Source organism: Diceros bicornis, chromosome 13 (genome assembly GCF_020826845.1).
Source record: "Diceros bicornis minor isolate mBicDic1 chromosome 13, mDicBic1.mat.cur, whole genome shotgun sequence".
NCBI classification, from domain to species: domain Eukaryota; kingdom Metazoa; phylum Chordata; class Mammalia; order Perissodactyla; family Rhinocerotidae; genus Diceros; species Diceros bicornis.
The window spans coordinates 33,470,126-33,494,440 of record NC_080752.1 but is presented as its reverse complement, the minus strand read 5'-3'; the positions used below and the strand labels follow the sequence as shown (position 1 = coordinate 33,494,440).

Genomic DNA, 24,315 nt, shown 5'->3' with positions numbered 1-24,315 from the left:
TCATTTCTGCTCAAATTTTTATTATTTTCCTCCTTGTGCTGACTTTGGGCTTTGTTCTTCTTTTTCTAATTCTGTTAGGTGTAGTTTAAGGTTGCTTATTTGGGATTTTTCTTGTTTGTTAAGGTGGGGCTGTATTGCTATGAGTTTCCCTCTCAAGACCACTTTAGCTGCATCCCATATGAGTTGGTATGGTGTATTTTCATTTTCATTTGTCTCCAGATATTTTTTGATTTCTCCTTTAATTTATTCAATGATCCATTGGTTGTTCAGTAGCAAGTTGTTTAGTCTCTATATCTTTGTCACTTTCCCAATTTTTTTCTTGTAGTTGATTTCCAGTTTCATAGCTTTATGGTTGGAAAAGATGCTTGTTAGGATTTCAGTCTTCTTAAATTTATAGAGGCTTGGCTTATTTCCCAGCATATGGTCTATGCTTCAGAATGTTCCATGTGTGCTTAAGAAGAATGTGTAATCTGTAGTGTTATGATGCAGTGCTCTGTATGTATCTATTAAGTCCATCTCGTCTAGCTTTTCTTTTAAGTCCACTATTTCCTTATTGACTTTCTGTCTGGATGATCTATCCATCGATGTAAGTGGGGTGTTATGATCCCCTATTAGTATTGTGTTGTTGTTAATATCTCCTTTTAGCTTTGTTAACAGTTGTTTTATGTACTTTGGTGCTCCTGTGTTGGATGCATCTATATTTATAGGTGATAAGTCTTCTTGGTGGAGTGTCCCTTTTATCATTATATATTGCCCCTCTTTGTCTCTCATTACCTGTTTTATCTTCAAGTGTACTTTGTCTGATATAAGCATGGCAATACCTGCTTTCTTTTGTCTACCATTAGCTTGGAGTATTGTCTTCCATCCCTTCACTCTGAGCCTGTGTTTGTCTTTAGAGCTGACATGTGTTTCCTGCATGTAGTACATTGTTGGTTCTTGTTTTTAAGATCCATCCCACTACTCTGTGTCTTTTGATTGGAGAATTCAATCCATTTACATTTAAAGTGATTATTATTATCATTTTTGAATGAGGAATATTAGCCCTGAGCTAACATCTGCTGTGAATCACTCTCTTTTTGTGAGGAATATTGGCCCTGGGCTAACATTCATGCCCATCTTCCTCTAGTTTATGTGGGACGCCTGCCACAGTATGGTTTGATACGCCATGCATAGGTCTGAGCCTGGGATCTGAAACTGTGAATCCTGGGCTGATGAAGCTGAGTGTGCAAACTTAACCAGTATGCCACCGGGCCAGGCCCCTAGAGTGATTTTTGATATATGAGGACTTCATGTTGCTATTTTATTGCTCATTTTCCAGTTCTTTTGCCTTTGCTTTGTTTCTTGTCCTGTGTGTTTCTGACTACTAGTTCAGTTTGATAGTTCTGTATGATGGTTTTTTTGCCTTTCTCTTTATTTATTGTATGTGTCTCTGTTCTGTTTATTTGTTTAGTGGTTACCATGAGGTTTGTATAAAAAATCTCATAGATGAGATAGTCCATTTCTAATGGCCTCCTATTTCCTTAGACTAAGTCGATTCCATCCCTTTCCTCTTCCACTTCTAATTTATTATTGTCACAACTTATTCCATCTTGTGTTGTGAGTTTGTGGTAAAGCGATGAGGTTATATTTATTTTTGGTGTTTTCCTTCCCTTTATCTCTTATGTTATAATTAAATGTTTGCTAACCTATTCTGATAGAGAGTTGCAATTTTTCTGATTTTGTCTACCTATTTTCCTCCTTGCTCAAAGCTTTGTTTCCCCTTTCTCTTTTTTCTTTTCAGGCATGAGCCTTCTTGAGCATTTCTTGTAGTGGGTGTCTTCTGGCAATCAACTTCCTTGGCTTGTGTTTATCTGGGATGGTTATTATTTCTCCCTCATATCTGAAGGATATTTTTGCTGGATAGAGTATTCTTGGCTGAAAGTTTTTGTCTTTCAGCATCTTTAATATATCATTCCACTCTCTCCTAGCTGGTAGAGTTTCTGACAAGAAACAACTTGAGACCCTGATTGGGATTCCTTTGTATGTTATTTTTTTTTGTCTTGCTACCCTGAATATCTTTTCTTTGTCATGGACTTTTGCCAGCTTTACCACTATATGCCTTGGAGAAGGTCTTTTTATGTTGATATATTTAGGAGATCTACTGACTTCATTCACTTGTATTTCCAGCTCCTTCCCCAGGATTGGGATATTCTCAGCTGTTATTTCTTTGAACAAGTTCTCTGCTCCTTTTTCCATCTCTTCTCTCTCTGGAATGCCTATAACCCTTATGTTACATTTCCTACTTGAGTTGGATATTTCTCGGAGAATTTCTTCATTTCTTTTTAGTCTTAGTTCTCTCTCCTCCTCCATTGGGAGCATTTCTGCATTCCTAGCCTCAATAATGCTCATTCTTTCCTCCATATTGTCAGCTCTGTTCTTTAAAGATTCCAGGTTTTTCTTTACCTCCTCCATGGTGTTTTTCATCTCCAACATTTCTGATTGATTTTTCTTTATAGTTTCAATCTGTTTTGTGAAGAAGTTCCTGACTGCGTTGAGTTGTCTATCTGTGTTTTATTGTAATTCATTGAGCATTTTTATGATAGCTATTTTGAATTCTCCATCATTTAGGTTATAAATTTCTGTGCCTTTAGGATTGATTTCTGGATGCTTGTCATTTTCCTTCTGGTCTGGAGATTTAATATATTTTTTCATACTGCTTGAGGGCGTGGGCTTATTTTTCCTCATTCTGAAAATATCTGGTTGCAGCTTCCACCTGTCACCACTAGGTGGGGTCAATAGCTGTGTATTCTGAGCCCACTGCAATCTGCGGGTTCTCTGGTCATCAGTTGTGCTGGGGCACTGGGAGTGGGGGAGGGGCTCTTTTGTTTGCCTGCTTGATCCTGGGGGCTTCTCACTCTTCCCTTGCTATCTGCTCTCCTGGGGTGCTAGCTTGATGAAGGCACCCCCACAACAGTTCAGTTCCCTCCATATGTGTCTTTCCCACAGGCTGTGAGAGAGCTTGGAGAGTGATGGTTCTCCAGTGGAGGGCTGCCCCTCCCCCCCTTTCTCTGAGAGCCACGTGAACCCACTCTCAGGATCTCAGTCATTTGGGAAGGAGAGGAGTTCTCCTTCCCTCCTTCCACTTCCTCCTAGGTTTCCAGCACCTCCACATCCAGACGTATGGCTGTGTGGGTCTCTCAGATGTCTTTTGTGTTGTGTGAATGTCCTCTGTTGGTATATAATGTCCTATTTGTTGTATCTTAGAGGGGAAAGTCTATGGGGAAAGCTCAATCCGCCATGATGCTGACATCATTCTTAGGGCAATTATTTTTAAAAATCAAACTAAATGCAAAAAAAAAAATAAAACAAATCGAGGATGAGCAAAATATTAAAACTCTAAGCCAAGCCAGGACCTACATAACTTGGCTCTGCACTGCCTGAGAGGTATCTTCTATCCCACACCCACCCCAAGGTTGTGGTTGTAGGTCACAATCCACCAGACCCTTGAAAATAAAGGGCCCGGTGCTTTAGAACTAAAACAAATGTGTAACTTTCCAAATACAGAATCTGGAGCCAGACAAACTGGGCTCAGATCCCTGCTCCACCATGTACTATCTGTGTGACCTGGAGAACTCAATTTATCTTTCTCAAGGGGTAATGTTAATAATATCTAACAGCCCTTATGGCATGTACCATGTTGTACAAATTTCTATCAGCTGCCTTAGTTTACTCATCTGTAAAATGGGAATAATAATAGTGCTTCATGGGACGGCTGTGATTATTATGTGAGCTGATTCACATTCTGAGCTCAGAACAGTGTCTGGTACATGGTAAGTGCTCAAATTATTAGACAAAGTGTTAGCTACTGTGATTATTAACCATCCCAAGAGCCCTCCACTGGGGTCATCATGATCCTCATTTTCTGGATAAGGCAACTGGGGCTCAGAAATATTACATAATTGCCCAAAGTCACTCAGTTAGCCTGGGGGTAGGAGGATTCAAATTTAGTTCAATCCTTGCTCTTTTGGCCACACTTTGCTGCCGACAAATAATATGTTGACATATTATTTCAGAATTTCACATCTGTAGGCTGGTTTCAGCCTATTTTGAGACTTTGGTGTGGGGCCGTCCTTTTAGGTGTTTTTTTCATTTTGTCTAATTTTAAGCATCTTTTAAAAAGCCAATTCTTCCAAAGCCCGTTAATGTCAACCAAAGAAGAAAAAATGCCAAGTGGCTGATCAGAAACAAGGATATTCGGAGAACAGCAGACATCATTCCTGCTTTTCCTCCACAGTCACAGGAACCGTGCTCAGAGCAGCCAAGGCTCTGCTGCTGCCTCCCTCCTCTCTGCTTGGCTGTTGACAGGGACCTGAAAAGAAGGGGAAGGAGTTGGGACAGCTTCATCAGAGACTTAGTGCCAATGCAACCACATTAAAGTTCCATCCCACACTTTCTGAACCATCTGAATTAAACAGAAACAATTTTTTTTTTTAAAACAACGTGGAGGAGCTCTGGGGGATAAGGTCCACTTCTGTATTCTCAGATTCTTATGTGAGTGGATTTAGTCTTCAGAGAAAAACTAGAGCAAGAGGTGACAAGCTCTACAGGACAGACCAGACTCTTTTTTTTTTTTTTTTTGCTGTGGTAAGTGCCTCTTTATTTATATTCTGCTTGATTATTATGATGAATGATGCCTATGGGATCTGTGGATGGATAGACCAAGGCACTGTGCATCACCTGTCCTGTCTTTCCCCGGCATCCCCACCCTCCCAGAATTGTCCATTATTATCTCTGTCTCTTCCCGCTGACTTGTTGCTTCCTTCAAAGGAGAGAACAGTGTTTTTATATTTTCCAGTTTTCTTCCTTTTAGTGTCCAATTTTCAGGGCTAGAAGCTTAGTGAGACAGCACTCTCCACCAACATACTCCACGAACTCTGCCCTTCCTCCCGCCTCAGCTGCCGCTGCATAGTGTTCTACCTTCTGCTCTTTTGGGGGGAGAATCCCAGCCTGTACAGAGGAGCCCTTGGGTGGGGGTGATCCTGTGTGCCTGCCCCTCACATGTCTTTAGTTGTGACTTATTGTCTTTGTTTTAAGCAAGGGCTCGAGAGCGCTTTTTTGTGGTGTTTGTTAGTTATTTTAACAAAAGCACGTTAAGGAAGTGCCCTCCAAAAAGAATGTGTTTTAGAGAAGTGGATCCTGAATTTTATCAAATGCTTTATACACTTCATGAGAATATTGTGGTTTTTTCCTGGCAGAACGGTGAGGACATTAAATGTGAGGATATTAAAAGATTATCTAATTTTCTAATAGTCTGTTTAAGATGATTCCTTGTTCACATTTTCTTTTTGGTCCTGGTAACAGGCTCATGTTAACTTCATAATTAATAGAGATATACCTTCTTATTCTATATTCTGGAAGAGTTTCCTGGTAGAGTAAATATCTATTCTTAAGTTTTAGAAACAATTCATCTGTAAATACATCTAATCCACCATATATTTGGAATTTTCTTTCTTAAAAACTCTCTTGAAACCATAAAGAACATTTGTAAAATTTTCTATTTTCTATTTGAGCCAGTTTGAGTAATTACAGTTTCATTTAAAAAGCAGCTTTATCACTGAGATCCCAAAAGGCATCTCCATGTGCAGATGCACAACATTCTCTCTGACCGCTCCTGGTCCGATTTTCTCACCTAATGTTGTTGATGTTTGTCTTCCCCAAATAGTTTTTCTTTATCAGACTTGTCTGTATGATGCCTATTTTATTGAGCTTCCCAAAGAATCAGAGTGACTGATTACTTTTCCTCTGGACTTATTTTATACTTGTTTTATACTCTTATTTCTGCTTCTCTCTCTCTTTCTAAATTATTATTATTTTTTTATTGATGTTTTAATGGTTTCTAACATTGTGAAATTTTGGGTTGTACATTTTTGTTTGTCCATCACCATATATATGACTCCCTTCACCCCTTGTGCCCACTCCCCACCCCCACTGCCCCTGGTAACCACAGTCCAGTTATCTCTGTCCATGTGTTGGTTTATATTCCACATATGAGTGAGATCATACAGTGTTTGTCTTTCTCTTTCTGGCTTATTTCACTTAACATAATACGCTCCAGGCCCATCCATGTTGTTGCAAATGGGACAATTTTGTCTTTTTTCATGGCTGAGTAGTATTCCATTGTATATATGTACCACATTTTCTTAATCCAATCGTCAGTCGAGGGACACTTAGGTTGCTTCCACTTCTTGGCTATGGTGAATAATGCTGCAATGAACATAGGGGTGCATAAGCCTCTTTGGATTGTTGATTTCAGGTGCGTTGGATAGATTCCCAGTAGTGGGATGGCTGGATCATAGGGCATCTCTATTTTTAATTCTTTGAGGAATCTCCATACCGTTTTCCATAGAGGCTGCACCAATTTGCATTCCCACCAGCTGTGTATGAAGGTTCCTGTTTCTCCACATCCTCTCCAACATTTGTTGTTTTTTGTCTTGGTGATTATAGCCATTCTAACGGGCATGAGGTGGTATCTTAGTGTTGTTTTGATTTGCATTTCTCTGATGATTAGTGATGTTGAGCATCTTTTCATGTGCCTATTGGCCATCTGTATATCTTCCTTGGAAAAGTGTCTGTTCATTTCCTCTGCCCATTTTTTGATCGGGTTGTTTTTTTTTTGTTGTTGTTCAGTTGTGTGAGTTCTTTATATATTATGGAGATCAACCCCTTGTCAGATGTATGTTTTGCAAATATTCTCTCCCAGCTGGTTGGTTGTCTGTTCATCTTGATTCTGGTTTCATTTGTCTTATAAAAGCTCTTTAATCTGATAAAGTCCCACTTGTTTATTTTTTCTTTAGTTTCCCTAGTCTGGGTAGGCATGTCATCCGAAAAGATTCCTTTAAACCCAATGTCAAATAGTGTGTTGCCTATATTTTCTTCTATGAGTTTTATAGTTTCAGGTCTCACCTTCAGGTCTTTGATCCATTTTGAGTTAATTTTTGTGAATGGCAATAGCACATGGTCCACTTTCATTCTTTTGCATGTGGCTGTCCAGTTTTCCCAACACCATTTATTGAAGAGACTTTCCTTTCTCCATTGCATGTTCTTAGCACCTTTGTCGAAAATTAGCTGTCCGTATATGTGTGGTTTTATTTCTGGGCTTTCAATTCTGTTCCATTGATCTGTGTGTCTGTTTTTGTACCAGTACCACACTGTTTTGATTACTGTTGCTTTGTAGTATGTTTTGAAGTCAGGGATTGTGATGCCTCCTGCTTTGTTCTTTTTTTTTAGGATTTCTTTAGCTATTCGGGGTCTTTTGTTGCCCCATATAAATTTTAGTATTCTTTTTTCTATTTCTGTGAAGAATGTCATTGGGATTCTGATTGGGATTGCATTGAATCTGTAGATTGCTTTAGGTAATATAGACATTTTAACTATGTTTATTCTTCCAATCCACGTGCATGGGATATCTTTTCATTTCTTTATGTCATCATGGATTTCTTTCAATAATGTCTTGTAGTTCTCATTGTATAGGTCCTTCACCTCCTTGGTAAGATTTATTCCTAGATATTTTATTCTTTTTGATGCAATTGTAAATGGTATTATCTTTTTGAGCTCTCTTTCTGTTAGTTCATTATTAGCATATAGAAATGCAACTGATTTTTGTAGATTGATTTTGTACCCTGCAACTTTGCTGTAGTTGTTGATTGTTTCTAACAGTTTTCCAACAGATTCTTTAGGGTTTTCTATATATACAATCATGTCATCTGCAAATAGTGAGAGTTTCACTTCTTCGTTACCTATTTGGATTCCTTTTATTCCTTTTTATTGCCTAATCGCTCTGGCCAAAACCTCCAGTACTATGTTGAACAGGAGTGGTGAGAGTGGGCAGCCCTGCCTCGTTCCTGTTCTCAGAGGAATGGCTTTCAGTCTTTCCCTGTTGAGTATGATGTTGGCTGTCGGTTTGTCATATATGGCCTTTATTATGTTGAGGTACTTTCCTTCTATTCCCATTTTATTGAGAGTTTTTATCATAAATGGATGTTGTATCTTGTCAAATGCCTTCTCTGCGACTATTGAGATGATCATGTGGTTTTTATTCTTTGTTTTGTTGATGTGATGTATCACGTTGATTGATTTGCGGATGTTGAACCATCCCTACGTCCCTGGTATAAATCCCACTTGATCATGGTGTATGATCATCTTAATGTATTGTTGTATTCAGTTTGCCGATATTTTGTTGAGGATTTTTGCATCAATGTTCATCAGCGATATTGGCCTGTAATTTTCTTTCTTTGTATTGTCTTTGTCTGGTTTTGGTATCAGGGTGATGTTGGCCTCGTAGAATGATTTAGGAAGTGTTCCATCTTCCTCTATTTTTTGGAATAGTTTGAGAAGGATGGGTATTAAATCTTCTTTGAATGTTTGGTAAAATTCACTGGAGAAGCCATCTGGTCCTGGACTTTTATTTTTTGGGAGGTTTTTTTTTTTTTTTTTTTTTTTTACATTTTTATTGATATTTTAATGGTTTCTAACATTGTGAGATTTTGGGTTGTACATTTTTGTTTGTCCTTCACCCCATATATGACTCCCTTCACCCCTTGTGCCCACCCCCCACCCCCCACCCCCACTTCCCGGGTAACCACAGTCCAGTTTTCTCTGTCCATGTGTTGGTTTATATTCCACATATGAGTGAGATCATACAGTGTTTGTCTTTCTCTTTCTGGCTTATTTCACTTAACATAATACGCTCCAGGCCCATCCATGTTGTTGCAAATGGGACGATTTTGTCTTTTTTTATGGCTGAGTAGTATTCCATTGTATATATATACCACATTTTCTTAATCCAATCGTCAGTCGAGGGACACTTAGGTTGCTTCCACTTCTTGGCTATGGTGAATAATGCTGCAATGAACATAGGGGTGCATAAGCCTCTTTGGATTGTTGATTTCAGGTGTGTTGGATAGATTCCCAGTAGTGGGATGGCTGGATCATAGGGCATCTCTATTTTTAATTCTTTGAGGAATCTCCATACCGTTTTCCATAGAGGCTGCACCAATTTGCATTCCCACCAGCTGTGTATGAGGGTTCCTGTTTCTCCACATCCTCTCCAACATTTGTTGTTTTTTGTCTTGGTGATTATAGCCATTCTAACGGGTGTGAGGTGGTATCTTAGTGTTGTTTTGATTTGCATTTCCCTGATGATTAGTGATGTTGAGCATCTTTTCATGTGCCTATTGGCCATCTGTATATCTTCCTTGGAGAAGTGTCTGTTCATTTCCTCTGCCCATTTTTTGATCGGGTTGTTTGTTTTTTTGTTGTTCAATTGTGTGAGTTCTTTATATATTATGGAGATCAACCCCTTGTCAGATGTATGTTTTGCAAATATTCTCTCCCAGCTGGTTGGTTGTTTGTTCATCTTGATTCTGATTTCATTTGTCTTATAAAAGCTCTTTAGTCTGATAAAGTCCCACTTGTTTATTTTTTCTTTAGTTTCCCTAGTCTGGGTAGGCATGTCATCCGAAAAGATTCCTTTAAACCCAATGTCAAATAGTGTGTTGCCTATATTTTCTTCTATGAGTTTTATAGTTTCAGGTCTCACCTTCAGGTCTTTGATCCATTTTGAGTTAATTTTTGTGTATGGCGATAGCACATGGTCCACTTTCATTCTTTTGCATGTGGATGTCCAGTTTTCCCAACACCATTTATTGAAGAGACTTTCCTTTCTCCATTGTATGTCCTTAGCACCTTTGTCGAAAATTAGCTGTCCGTATATGTGTGGTTTTATTCCTGGGCTTTCAATTCTGTTCCATTGATCTGTGTGTCTGTTTTTGTACCAGTACCATGCTGTTTTGATTACTATTGCTTTGTAGTATGTTTTGAAGTCAGGAATTGTGATGCCTCCTGCTTTGTTCTTTTTCTTTAGGATTTCTTTAGCTATTCGGGGTCTTTTGTTGCCCCATATAAATTTTAGTATTCTTTTTTCTATTTCTGTGAAGAATGTCATTGGGATTCTGATTGGGATTGCATTGAATCTGTAGATTGCTTTAGGTAATATAGACATTTTAACTATGTTTATTCTTCCAATCCACGTGCATGGGATATCTTTCCATTTCTTTATGTCATCGTAGATTTCCCTCAATAATGTCTTGTAGTTCTCATTGTATAGGTCCTTCACCTCCTTGGTAAGATTTATTCCTAGGTATTTTATTCTTTTTGGTGCAATTGTAAATGGTATTATCTTTTTGAGCTCTCTTTCTGTTAGTTCATTATTAGCATATAGAAATGCAACTGATTTTTGTAGATTGATTTTGTACCCTGCAACTTTGCTGTAGTTGTTGATTGTTTCTAACAGTTTTCCAACAGATTCTTTAGGGTTTTCTATATATACAATCATGTCATCTGCAAATAGTGAGAGTTTCACTTCTTCGTTACCTATTTGGATTCCTTTTATTCCTTTTTCTTGCCTAATTGCTCTGGCCAAAACCTCCAGTACTATGTTGAACAGGAGTGGTGAGAGTGGGCAGCCCTGCCTCGTTCCTGTTCTCAGAGGAATGGCTTTCAGTCTTTCCCCGTTGAGTATGATGTTAGCTGTGGGTTTGTCATATATGGCCTTTATTATGTTGAGGTACTTTCCTTCTATTCCCAATTTATTGAGAGTTTTTATCATAAATGGATGTTGTATCTTGTCAAATGCCTTCTCTGCGTCTATTGAGATGATCATGTGGTTTTTATTCTTTGTTTTGTTGATGTGATGTATCACGTTGATTGATTTGCGGATGTTGAACCATCCCTGCGTCTCTGGTATAAATCTTTTGGGAGGTTTTTGATTACTATTTCAATCTCTTTACTTGTTATTGGTCTATTCAGATTCTCCATTTCTTCTTGGTTCAATTTTGGGAGGTTGTATAAGTCTAAGAATTTATCCATTTCTTCTAGATTGTCCAATTTATTGGCATATAATTTCTCATAGTATTCTCTTATAATCCTCTGTATTTCTTGGTATCTGTTGTAATTTCTCCTCTTTCATTTCTAATTTTATTTACTTGAGCCTTTTCTCTTTTTTCTTAGTAAGCCTGGCTAAGGGTTTGTCAATTTTGTTTATCTTCTCGAAGAACCAACTCTTTGTTTCACTAATCCTTTCTACTGTTTTTTTTGGTCTCAATATCATTTATTTCTGCTCTGATTTTTATTATTTCTCTCCTTCTGCTGGCTTTGGGCTTTGTTTGTTCTTCTTTTTCTAGTTCTGTTAGGTGTAATTTAAGGTTGCCTATTTGGGCTTTTTCTTGTTTGTTAAGGTGGGCTTGTATCACTATGAGTTTCCCTCTCAGGACCGCTTTTGCTGCATCCCATATGGTTTGATATGGCATATTATCATTTTCGTTTGTTTCCAGATAGTTTTTGATTTCTCCTTTAATTTCATCAATGATCCATTGGTTGTTCAGTAGCATGTTGTTTAATCTCCACATTTTTGTCACTTTCCCAGTTTTTTTTTCATGGTTCATTTCCAGTTTCATAGCCTAATGGTCTGAAAAGATGCTTGTTATGATTTCAATCTTCTTAAATTTATTAAGGCTTGCTTTGTTTCCCAACATATGGTCTATCCTAGAGAATGTTCCATGCACGCTTGAGAAGAATGTGTAGTCAGCTGTTTTTGGATGGAGTGCTCTGTATATGTCTACTAGGTCCATCTCGTCCAATTTTTCATTTAAGTCTACTATTTCTTTATTGACTTTTTGTCTGGATGATCTATCCATTGCTGTAAGTGGGGTGTTAAGATCCCCTACTATTATTGTGTTGTTGTTGATTTCTCCTTTTAGGTTTGTTAATAGTTGCTTTATGTACATTGGTGCCCCTATGTTGGGTGCATATATATTTATAAGTGATATGTCTTCTTGATGGAGTGTCCCTTTTATCATTATATATTTCCCTTCTTTGTCTTTCTTAACCTGTTTTATCTTGAAGTCTACTTTGTCTGATATGAGTATGGCAACACCTGCTTTCTTTTGTTTGCCATTAGCTTGGAGTATTGTCTTCCATCCTTTCACTCTGAGCCTGTGCTTGTCTTTAGTGCTAGATGTGTTTCCTGAAGGCAGAATATTGTTGGGTCTTGCTTTTTAATCCATCCTGCCACTCTGTATCTTTTGATTGGAGAGTTCAATCCATTTACATTTAGGGTAATTATTGATATATGAGGGCTTAATGTTGCTGTTTTGTCACTTATTTTCTGGTTCTTTTGCATTTCCTTTGTTTATTGTCCCATTTGTTTTGGACGGCCAATTCAGTTTGGTTGTTCTGTCTTATGACTCTTCTAGTTTTCTTTTTGTTTATCATATGTGGTTTTGTTTTGATTATTTGTTTAGTGGTTACCTTGAGGTTTGGGCAAAGAATCTTGTGTATGAGATAGTCCATTATCTGATGGCCTCCTATTTCCTTATACTAAATCAATTCATTCGCTTTCCTCTTCTCCTTCTAAGTTTTTCTTGTTATACCTTATTCTATCTTGTGTTGTGGCTGTGTGTTTACAGGGATGAGGTTAAATTTATTTTTGGTGAATTTCTTCCTTTGATCTTTGAATTTAGTATTTAAGTGGTTACTAACCTATTCTGGTAAAGATCTACTATTTTTCTGAGTTTGTCTACCTACTTTTCTCCTTACTCCAAGCTTTGTGTTCCCTTTCTCTTCTTTTTTTCAGGCCTGAGGGCCTTCTTGAGTATTTCTTGTAGTGGGGGTCTCGTGGCCATGAATTCCCTTAGCTTTTGTTTATCTGGGAGAGTTACTGTTTCTCCATCATATTTGAAGGATATTTTTGCTGGATAGAGTATTCTTGGCTGAAAGTTTTTGTCTTTCAGTATTTTGAATATATCATTCCAGTCTCTTCTAGCCTGTAAAGTTTCTGTTGAGAAATCTGCTGAGAGCCTGATGGGAGTTCCTTTGTACGTTATTTTTTGTTTTTGTCTAGCTGCCCTTAATATGGTTTCTTTGTCGTTGACCCTGGCTAGCCTTACCACTAGGTGTCGTGGTGAAGGCCTTTGTCTGTTAATATATATAGGTGTCCTGTTGGCTTCGCTTACTGGTATTTCCTGCTCCTTCCCAAGATTTGGGAAATTCTCAGCTATTATTTCCTTGAATAGGCTCTCTGTTCCTCTTTCCCTCTCCCCTCCCTCAGGAATACCTATAATTCTTATGTTACATTTTCTAATAGAGTCAGATATTTCTCGGAGTCTTTCTTCATTTCTTTTTAGTCTTAGTTCTCTCTCCTCTTCCATCTGGAGTATATCTGTATTCCTATCCTCTAAGGTGCTAATTCTTTCCCCCATATTGTCAGCTCTGTTCTTTAGAGATTCCAGATTCTCCTTTATCTCCTCCATTGTGTTCTTCATCTCCATCAGCACTGATTGGTTTTTCTTTATGATTTCAATCTCTTTTGTGAAGAAACTCCTAATCTCATTGAATTGTTTGTCTGTGTTGTCTCGTATTTCGTTGAGTGTTTTTAGGATAGCTATTTTGAAATCTCTGTCATTTAGTTTATGGATTTCTGTGTCTTCGGGGTTGATTTCTGGGTGCTTTTCATTTTGTTTCTGGTCTGGTGATTTCATATATTTTTGCATTGTGGTTCCTGTGTTGGTTTTGTTTTTCCTCATCCTGGAAATCTCTGGTTGCAATTTCCACCTGCCGCCACTGTCTGGTGGTAAAGGGCTGTGTAGTCTAAGCCCCTTGCGCTCTGCCCCGGTTTTTCTGCTGCGATCCGCAGTTTTGTTTTTCTTTGGTTTTTTTTTCCCCGCTGCGATCCACGGGTCCCGTCGTTTGATCAGGTCTGCCGTGGATCACTTGGTCTGGTGTGTCGCGGATCACTTGGTCTGGTCTGCCGCGGATCGCTAGGTCTGGTCTGGTTGGTTGAGCTGCAGAGTCCGGTTTGCGGGGAGGGGGGAGCTCTCTCTTTTGCCCTCTGGGTCCCTGACGGGGGAGGCTTCTCATTTGCCCCTCTTTATCTGCTCTCTGGGGTGCTCAGATGTTGATGGTAGCCCTGTGGCTCCTCTGAGTCCTCTGTGCCAGAGTTTCCCACTGGCTGAGAGAGTCCAAAGAGCCACGGTTTCCCCGCCGAGGGCCGCCCCTCCCCCCTCTCTGGGAGCCGTGGACCAGGATCACTGATCTGATGGGGAGGGAGAGGAGTTCTTCTTACCTCTCCCCACTTCCTCCGGGGGCCCAGCACGTTCCGCTCTCAGATGTGCGGCAGTGTGGATCCCTCCGCTCTAGCTTTTCACTGTCTGGGATTCCGTTGTTGGTCTGTGACTGTTCCTTTTGTTGTATCTTATCGGGGGAAGAGTTCACAGGAAAGCTCACTCCGCCATGATGCTGATGTCACTCCCAGACCAGACTCTTGCCCTTGAGATTTTGCTTTCATTCATTCACTCATTCATTCATTTCCTTTTCACTCACTAGTTCAATCAGTAAGTATTTATTAAGGACCCACAATGTGCCAGGCCCTGTTTTAGCCACCTGGAATACAGCCATGGGGGGAGAAATCTTGGAGCTTATGTTAAAGTGGAGGAGTGAGACAATAAACAATTGAAAGAATAAATTCATAACATGTCAGGTGATGAAAGATACTGTGATGAAGAGGAAAGCAGGACATGAGGAAAGAGAGACATGTCTTTCTATGTGTGAGTTTGTGAGTGTGTCTGTGTGTGTGGATGTGAGTGTGACCGTCTCTGTGTACGTGCTGTGTTTTAGATAGGGTGGTCATAGAAGACTTCTTAGAGAAGGTAACCTTGAGCAGAGACCTGTAGGAAGTGAAGGATAAAACTATGCTAATACCTGGAAGAAGATTACTCCAGGCAGAAGAATGAGTAAGTGCAAAGGCCCTGAGGCAGAAGTGGGTTTGGTGCCTTTGAGGAACCTCATGGAAGTCAGAGTGGCTGGAGGAGAGGGGAGTGGGAACTGATGGGGTCAGGGAGGTCATGGAGAGATTTGTAGGGCATCATAGGGTTTTGAGATTTACACTGTGTGTGTGGGGCACTGGAGGGTCTGAGCAGAGAAGAGACATAATCAGACTTACATTTTAAAAGGATCGTCTTGGCTGCTGTGCTGAGGAAATACGGGGTGAGGGATGGGTGAGGGTGAGAGCAGGGAGAACAAACAGGAAGCTAAAATAACAATCCAGGTGAAAGATGAAGATGGTTGGGATCAGCAGGGGAGGTAAGAAGGAGGCAGCATTCTCCCCTCATTTTCTGAAAGTAGAGCTGGCGGGATTTGCTGGTGGGTTTGAGTGAGGGTCCGAGAGAAAGAGAGGGGTCGAGGGTAATGCCAAGGGTCTTGGCCTGAGCAGCTGGTAAAGTGGGGCTGCCATTCACTGAGACGCGGAGGCCCCAGCAAAGAGCAGGTTTGGGAGGAAAATCACGATTGGGCTTCAGACATTTTAAATTGGCACGATAGTCCTAGGAAATAGCTCCCAAGAAGGGGAAAATCCCAACAATCACATGCAGAAAGATGTTCAAAACAGAGTTTTTTTAAATAGTGGCTTTAAATTTTTGGTGTTTTGTTCATCATGGATTTTTTGGTGTGATTTTTTTTTTTAGTATTGCATTAAATGTTACTGATCCTGATTACTGAGTTTCTTGGTGGGGCGTTAAAGTCTGCACGTGAGGCGAGTGCCCGGCTATCGGTGATGCTGAAGACCAGAGAGCCCGGCTCCCTCAGCTCCCAGAGCGCCTGCGCTTCTTCCCAGGTCTCCCTGCAGTACAGCAACCATGGCCAGTGGCGCCACTCCTGCCAAGGGTCCCTGGTGGCCAACAACTGGGTCCTGACAGCTGCCCACTGCATCAGGGAACGGCTGTTCCCCAGTCGCCCAGCCCACTCACCCCACCGGCCAGCACTCATCTCCAAGAGGTGAAGCCCAAATGGCCTGAACATTCGCTATAAAGAAGCCTTGCAAATAACCACTTGCCTGGCCCAGAAACAAGCTTTGGTCGATCTATAGTTTAGCCTGTTGGTCCACTGATTGGTCATTACGTGACGCGGATTGAGTACCCTGTGCAGGGCACTGAGGAGGAATATGGGGGAGGGGGAGGGGGAGGCCCATTTCCTGCCCTCTTAGGGGTACTACACGTGGCCTCCAGATTTGGAATTGGTTGAGCAACTTAAATGACTTCTCCAAGCCTCAATACCAGCAGCTGCAAAAAAGCAGATAACAGAATTTAGTGTGGATTAAATGCAATGATGTGTTAAGGGCCTGGCACTCAGTAAGTGCTCAATAAAAGTGAACTCTTACCAGCATAAAGGCTCACAAGGGAAAGAAAATGTTCTCTGACATTTGATGTTCACCGTCCTCTTCCCTCCCTAGACCTCTGCTGACCTCACAGCAGCTGGAGCTCACTGGAGTTTCCCCTGGTCGGGGTGGCTCTGCGGGAATGGGCCCTCTGCCCACCTCATTTATAAGCCCCATGAGGTGGAGGGAGGACGGTAGACGCGCGGGAGTCAGGAGTCCTGGCTTCTAGTTCCGGATTCTCACTAACCAGCTGTAAGATCCTGGACCAGTTACTTCTCCCTGAGTTTCAGTTTCCCCACCTAAAAAGGAGAGGTGAGGGCTGGCCCCGTGGCTTAGCGGTTAAGTGCGCGCACTCTGCTGCTGGCAGCCAGGGTTTGGATCCCGGGCGCGCACCGACGCACCGCTTCTCCGGCCACGCTGAGGCCGCGTCCCACATACAGCAACTAGAAGGATGTGCAGCTATGACATACAACTATCTACTGGGGCTTTGAGGGGAAAATAAATAAATAAATAAATAAAAAAAAACAGGAGAGGTGGGGGATTAAACTAGGAAATGCCCTTGCAGGCAAATGACTGCTGTTCCCTCTGTGTCCATCTCATTTCCCCAATAATAATATAGAGCTCACAGTAGTCTAACTTTCATTTTATATTATAGTTTACAGTTAGTATAGTATAGTTAGAATTATTACATAGTTACACTTATCATGTTATGTTATAACTAACCAACTGCCCCTGGGGAAGAATAATTCCCAACCGCCCCCTAGTGGCTGGTGGAGCAGTCTCTCACTTGGGCCCATCACAGCATTGTCCACAGCCAGGCCTCTGGAGACAGTGCATTGGGGTGTCCCTGCCCATGGCAGGCAGAGAAAGGAAAGGACAGCCCACAGCTGACCCTCAGCACTTGGCCCCCTTTCTCCCAGCTCCTCCAGGACAGACCGCGTGGTGCTGGGCTGGCACAGCCTCTCCACCGAGGAGTTAGGCTCGCTGGCCGTCGCTGTCTCCAAGCTCGTGGTTCACGGGGAATGGAACTCCAGCCAAGTCTCCAAAGGGTGCCTTCTGTTGGGGTGTACTTGGGGGTGGGGTTGGCAGAAGCATAGACAGTGGGGGGGTCTCGCAGAAGGCAGTGGGCACAACCCCACCCCTCCTCGCTCCTTCCCTCTTAGAAGAGGAGCTGGCCCCAAAGATGCCTGGAGTGGGGCTGTGCACTGGGGGAGGGAGAGACAAAGACTGTCAGAGCAACCTACGTCTCCTGCCAGGTAAGCCTGCAGGTCCCCTGGCCTCCCCAGGCACTCACTGACCATGTATCGATTCCGTGCCAAGTCCTGGGGACACAGCGATGGGCCTGCAGGACCCAGGACTGTTAGTGGAGTAGGACAGTCCCTCCCACCTTCCCCCACCCTGCACTCCCTCCCAACAAGGCCTTTTACCTTCTCAGAGAAGCACTGACACCTTGCAGGGACAGCCTGGGGGTAATGTGCACAGGAAGATGACAAGGACAAGGGTCTCAGAGCCCTCCAAAGCCTCCCAGCAATTGTTCTGCCCCGCCCCGCAGGGACATGGCACCTCCCCTGCCCACCTCTCCTCTTAGATGAGCACGGACCATCCTATGTTCACCCTGAGCCTTTACTGAGCACCCGCTGTGTACCATACGCCATGCTGGGCACTGGACTCTGGGTGCTAGACACACAGAGATGTGCAGTTCACCATGCCAGCTGTCAGGGAGCTCCTGGCCATAAGCCTGAGACTGAGGCAGTGCAGGGTAGTGGTTAGGGCTTGAGCTCTGGAGCCTGATGGCTTAGATATGATGAATGACTGTGTGGTCCTGCACGAGTTCCTTAGGCTTTCTGTGCCTCAGTTTCCCTTCAGTGAAATGAGGATAATTACAGTCCTACCTCTAGGGTTGTTGTGAGGATTAAATGAGATAATGTGTGGGAAGCACTTAGAAAAGGGCCTGGCACATAACAGAAGCCACATGTGTGAGCTCTTGGTCATAGTAGTAGTGCAATAATAGTGCAATAAAGAAGTGTAAGTGCTGGGATGTATGTTGAACCCTCGAGGTGATGGGGAGTGGTCCCAGGAAGTGGGGAAAAGGAGGGAGAGGAAGAAGAGGAAGAGAAGGTCCTGCCCATCAGAATTCTGGCAGAATCTACCCCTCACTCCTGCCCATCCCCACTCTCGAGGTGCAGGCCCAGTCAAGGCACATAGCTCACTGCATTAGAGATTAGCTCACGTCTGATTCTCCTTCTAGATGGAATTTTGCAAGGGCTGGGCTGTACTGGATTCGCCCCTGAATCTCTATCCTCTCACCCAGGGAGGGGACAGACAATAGTGCGAGTGAATATTTGCTGGACAAGTAGGCTTCTTTCATGATCACTGATCCTGAGATCCAGGTGCCACTAAACAAAATTCAGAGCCATAGGCTCACTCATGCTCTCATTCCACAAATATCTGTTGAGTGCCTACTATGTCCTAGGCCCTGTTCTAGGCATTTGGGAAACAGCTGTGAGTGAGACACACAAGGCCCATGGCCCTGTGAGGTTTAGGGTAACCCCTAAACCTGAGCAGCTCATTGCAGCTCAGAGAGCTCAGAGAGCCTTTCTAATCCCACAAGCATAGGCACTCCAGTGACCAACGGTGGCTCTGCCCAGCAACACAGTCTTCCATTAGGACAGGCAGGAATGTTGGGGACCGCCAACCCTCCAGAAACTCACAATCTGGGATGCCTTCCCAGTGAGCTCTCTGCCAACCCCAGGAGTTAGTTTTCACTATCATGCAAACGAGCACTTAGTGTTTCCCTCATGCCAAACACAGTGCTAAATGTTTCCATGGATGATCTTATTTCTTCCTCACAACAGCCCTAGGAGCGAGGTACTATTATGACCCCCATTCACAGATGAGGAAGCCATGACCTATGAAGTTACAGATTTAGAAAGGAGCATTCAATGAGGTAGGGTGGACTTAGCAGAGAGCCTGACCCCGGCAGGCCTTCAACACACTTTTATCATCTCCTGCCTGGAGAGAGAAAGTTATCTTCCTTTTCCCTGCTTCCCCCACGTCTTCCTAGAACCAGAGGTGTCTGTCATCCTCTCCTCTCCCAATCCTTTCCCAATCTGCAGTTCCAGAAGTGTCTCTAGAAAGAAGCGCCCCAGACTTCACTTCAAATGTGCATAATTTATCCACGTGCATGGCCTCTTCTGCAGCCCAAGATGCCACTCTTGAACAGCTGCCCAGAGAGCTCACTCTGCCAGATCTTCCAGAAGACTCCTCATCACAGCCCCTGGAGAGCAGGAGGACGCCCTGTGGTCATAACCCTCGGCATTCCCTCATCCAGTTAGCCTGCTGTGGTCCAACGCTGATGATGGCTCACAGAGGATGCAGAGGGTCCCTCAGTCGTGAGTCAGTCCCTGCCCTCAAAGGGCTTGTCAGCTGGGTGAGGCACACACGCAAGACTCCAGAAAGCCATAAAACAACAAAAGATGCATCAAGGAAGGCCTTGAGAGATGGGGAGGATATGGTGGGCAGAGAGTGGAGACGGGGCTTTTCAAGTCTGGGGAAGTGCCAGGACAAGGGTCAGTCACAGAATGGGCAGGTGGTGCTGGGGCAGTGACCAGAGCTGTCCAGCAGGAAGGGAGCATAGTGAAGAGGAATTATGGGAGAGATGGCTAAGAAAGTGTGTTAGAACTGAGCAGGCTGTTGGCCCTAAGGACCTTTAGTATCTGTCCTATCAATGCGCGTCACTCTTCTGGTGATCTGTCGCTTTATAACAAATTGCTCAGAAACATAATGGCTTAAAAGAGCTGCAGTCATAGATAGTAATGATCTCTCGGGTCTGACAGCTCCGCTGGGCACTTCTCACTCAGAGTCTCTCATGGGGTTGCAGACAGACAGTGGCCGGGGCTGCAGCATCTCGAAGGCTTCCTCCCTCACCTACGAGGGGCTGATGCTGGCTGTCAGCTGGGACTCTTGTCCAGACCATCCACATGTGGCCTCTCCCTGTGGCCTGGGCTTCTTCATGGCACAGAGGCTGAGTTCCAAGAACAGAAGTCCCGGGGACCAGGCAGAAACTGTATCTTCTCTTCTCTAGTCTCAGAAGTCACATGATGTCACTTCTACCATATCACAGGTCCCCACCCCCCACTCCCCACCCAGGCCCTACTTCTCTGTGCACGGATTGTCAAGATCACATCGTAACAAGAGCCTACGTGATGGGAGATCTCATTGCAGCCATCATGGAAAATACAATCTGCCAATCACTAACGATTTCCTCGACAAGAGTGTGAGGCAAAGGGATGAATCTGGCAGCAGAGGTCAAGGCGGAAGAGAGAGCTAAGAGTAAAAGGCAGAAAGCCTCTGACCTGAGCACCTCTTGCCGTTTTCTAAACCAAACACAGGAAGTGTATGACAAGACAGCCATCACCAAGCAACCATGGATGTGTTTCCTTGCTGACCCTGGACAGAGCCTCAGCATCCTTGTCAACACAGCCCACCAGGCAGCCACGGCTAATCCATGAGAGTGAACATTCACGACAAAACCTATTTGCCCGCCCTGTTCTGAACACTCCCCTGAAAGGGCTTAGGGGAATTTAGGGCTCCAAGCTCCACTAGGTACAAAATGCAATCCTGGGATTTAACCACAGCTGTTCCCCAATCCATCACAGCCCCGACAGAAGGAAGATTCACAATAGGGCTGGCTGAGGAGGGGGTTCAGTGGTTCCAGCTAGAGCTAGAATCAGAAATGAAATTGGGGCAGGAACGCTCAATCCTCTCTTTGTGATCTGCCTCCTTACCAACCCAGGAACGACATTGCTCTGCTCAAACTGGCCAACCAACACCATAAGCGACAAGATCCAGCTGGGCGGCCGTGGCAGCATTCCACCCAACAACTACTTCTGCTACGTCATGGGCTAGGGAAGGCTGCAGAGTAAGAGGATGCCAGGGGCCCCAAAGCTTGGGAGGGGAGGGAGGTGACGTCACCCCTGGCCAGCCAGGGGGCTCTTTCCCCACTCATAATCTCAGGGTGTTTGGATGAAATGGTGGCTGCCTTGGAGAGGCAGGACAGCGTAGACGGATCAGAGGTTTGGAAGACTCGAGGAAGGCTCATGCAGGTGAGGGGTGGTCTTTTTCATAATGATATAAACCTATTTCTCCGGAAGGCCTGAGAATGGGCCTGGGTGTGGCCAGGGACTCCGGCCCCTTTTCCTCTCTCCCTGACCCCATGCACATTTCTCCCTGCACAGTTCCTCCTGATTTTCCGCAAGGCAGCGGCTGGGGAGCTGCAGGAGGACAGTGGGCTGCACGTGCTGGCCCGCCTCTCCGAGATCGATGTCTCCACCAAGGGCGTCAAGGGGGCCAAGAGCTTCTTTGAGGCCAAGGTGAGGAACGGGAGGATGTGTGGAGCCCGGGGTGGAGGGGCCTGACCCTGCCCAAGAAGGGCGGTGACCTGGCTATAACAGGACCCTGGGTTAGCTCGAGGGCCAGCGCTTCCCCTTCCTGTCCCTGCTGAGGCTGCAGACAGGAGACAGGAAGTTGACACCCCGGCCGAGCTGGGCAAGGCCCACAGTGTGCCCTCCTGGCTCTGTCCCCTCCCATCCAGGCTGTGATCTTTTCCGGCTTCCCTTTTCTGTCCCTGTGCCGGGGGTGGGTGAGGGGTATGTACTGTCAGAGAGGGGACAGGGACCACTTTGAGCTGCCCCTGGCACACAGAGCCACTACCCCCAAAGGACTGGGCCTTAAAGAGTGAGCCCAAGAGACAGCAGAGCAGGCCCAGAAACACAGCACTGGCTCCCGGGGCCTCTCAGAGACACCAGCCCCGCCAGCCCCAGCCTATAGGGAGGATGATGAGCCCCAGAGACCACGTACATGCACAGCACCCTTCCCTTTCAGCACACATTTAGATGGAAGGGACACATATGGCTCCTGGGTCCCACCCCCCCAGGGCCCCAGGGCACCTGCCTTTCCATGTTTCTCCCTCTTCCCATGTGAGCTAAGAACGTTCCTTCTCAATGCTGCTCCTGCCTCCCTTTGGGCTTCTAGGGTTGATGGGATGTTTCAGGGTCATCAGTGGGACCAGGTGTGCAGCTGGGCTCCCCAGGACGGGAAACAGGGTGAGGATGGCAACCTCAGAAGCTCCCACATCGAGGAGCCATGCCACGCAGCAGCCACTGACTGTGCCGTATCTCTTTCAATCCTCCCAACAGTCCGTGAGGTCAGAGTGACTGAGCAGCAGGCTCTAAACGGAGAAACTGAGGCTCAGAGAGGTGAATGCAGTGCCCGCCCCAGGGCCAGAGCTAGTGAGAGGCAGAGCTGTGCGTGTGTTGGTGGGAGGGGCACAGCAGAACTGGAGGCCGGGAGGACCCCAGAGCAAGCCCACAGTGGAGGCGCAGAGACCACCCCCCCGACCCGCCTGGCCCCCTCCCCCCAGGTCCAGGCCATCAGTGAGTCCAGCCGCTTTGAGGAGGAGATCAAGGCGGAGCAGGAGGAGAGGAAGAAGCAGGCGGAGGAGATGAAGCAGCGGAAAGCAGCCTTCAAGGAGCTGCAGGCCACCTGCCCTTAACCAGCAGGCTGCACTGGTCCTGGGGCCCTCTGAGCCCCTTCCTAGACTGGGGGAGTGACAGATGGCAAGAATTGTGGCGGGCTCCATAGAGCTGGGCCTAAGGAGCTGATCAGAGGCACAGGGGCTCCCACCCCCAGCACCTGTTCCTCCAGCTCTGCCTCCCCTCTGCTGAAGTCAAGGCGGGGGACCTCCATCTTCACGAAGGGACCCAGGCCCCTGGCGTCGCATGCTGACTTGTAGACCCCAGCTCTCTGGAGCCCAGCCTGGCAGGGTGAGGGGCAGCTGTGCCAATCTACCTCACGGGCTCACACTCTGCCAGCCATGCCATGGATCATGGGCAGGGAAGGGTCTGGGGGCAGAAACACCACCCCCTCTGCCCCCCAGAATAGCCTGAGTGTCCCAGGGTCTCTGGAGAGAGCAGAGTGGGGAAGAGGGACTGGCCCTTCATAGGGAAGGAACCCAGCGCACATCTCCATTCTCCAGGAGGCGTCCAAGAAGTGCTTTAAGTGGTTTGCGTGGACCAGGCGGTGGAGAGCAGGGGGCCTCGCTCGGTCCTTTCACACCATCCTTCCCCCAGTGATGTTCACCACCTTGTCACCAACCCTGTCCCATCGCACCCACCCCCTGAGGAAGCCTGGGGATGCCAGCCCACCCAGTTCCCATCTCCAGACGGGCCTCAGCCACCGGCCTGGTCCCATGCAGCTCCCAATGTGCTCGCTCACAGGTATGGTGTCTCTGTGTGTGTCTGTGTCCGTTGGTGTGTCGTGAAACCGTGCCCGTCAACCAGTGGAAATGAGTGAATGGCCATCGAGGCCACAGTTATGCAACTTTCAGTGTGTGTCATGCCAATGTCACTGCTTTTTAAGTTGATAACCCTTTATTTTAGTCAAATGACCCAAGCGTCCCTGAGACTCCCATTGGACTTGCAGAGGTTTTATTTTTTTGGCCTTAGAATCTGCAGAGTTTAGGAGGTACCGACCTCAGTGCAGCAGCTTTGGCTCTGGATTGCATTTGCCTTAGCAGATATGTTTATACAGAGGAACATAAAAAGGTCTTTTTCTTTGGGCGTATTGCTTTTTATTTTTTTCCTCCCTTCTTACCCACACAAAAAGCAACTTCATTCAGTGGTACAATTATTTTCGTTAATTAAAATAAGATAAAATTCCATACTTATGTCTGTGTGGTTCTTGTTGGTTGGTGGGGGAGGGGAGGGGAGGAGAGCCTGAAGTTCACTCACTGTCACTCAGCAAACCAATCTCTGACAATGGGTGTAGCAGAAGAAAGTAGGAATTTTATTGTAAAACGCTGAGCAAGGAGAATGGGCAGCTCACACTGGAATCCCGATCTCCCCCAAAAGCTACAAGCAAGGGTTTTTATTTGGGGTTTTAGGAAGGAGAGGGGGAGCACGTGGCCTTGGGGGCTGAAATTCTAAGAGTCCTCCGCACAGGCGTGACTTTCTGTTCTGCACGTTGCATGCGGTGGATTTTCAATCTTTGACGTCTAAAGTTTACAATCAGTC

At 44.8% G+C, this 24,315-nt stretch overlaps 1 protein-coding gene across 1 annotated transcript in view; it reads left to right on the top strand.

Moving 5' to 3' along the window:
• LOC131412338 (chymotrypsin-like elastase family member 2A) overlaps positions 1-22,797 on the top strand; it is a 52,993-nt gene extending 30,196 nt beyond the window's left edge. The window contains 6 exon segments of the mRNA XM_058551927.1: positions 15,704-15,810; positions 17,164-17,292; positions 21,039-21,071; positions 21,073-21,164; positions 21,425-21,615; positions 22,665-22,797. Coding sequence (XP_058407910.1) covers positions 15,704-15,810; positions 17,164-17,292; positions 21,039-21,071; positions 21,073-21,164; positions 21,425-21,615; positions 22,665-22,796 — 684 coding nt within the window. The 3' untranslated portion in view covers position 22,797.
• The last annotated feature ends 1,518 nt before the right edge of the window (positions 22,798-24,315 follow it).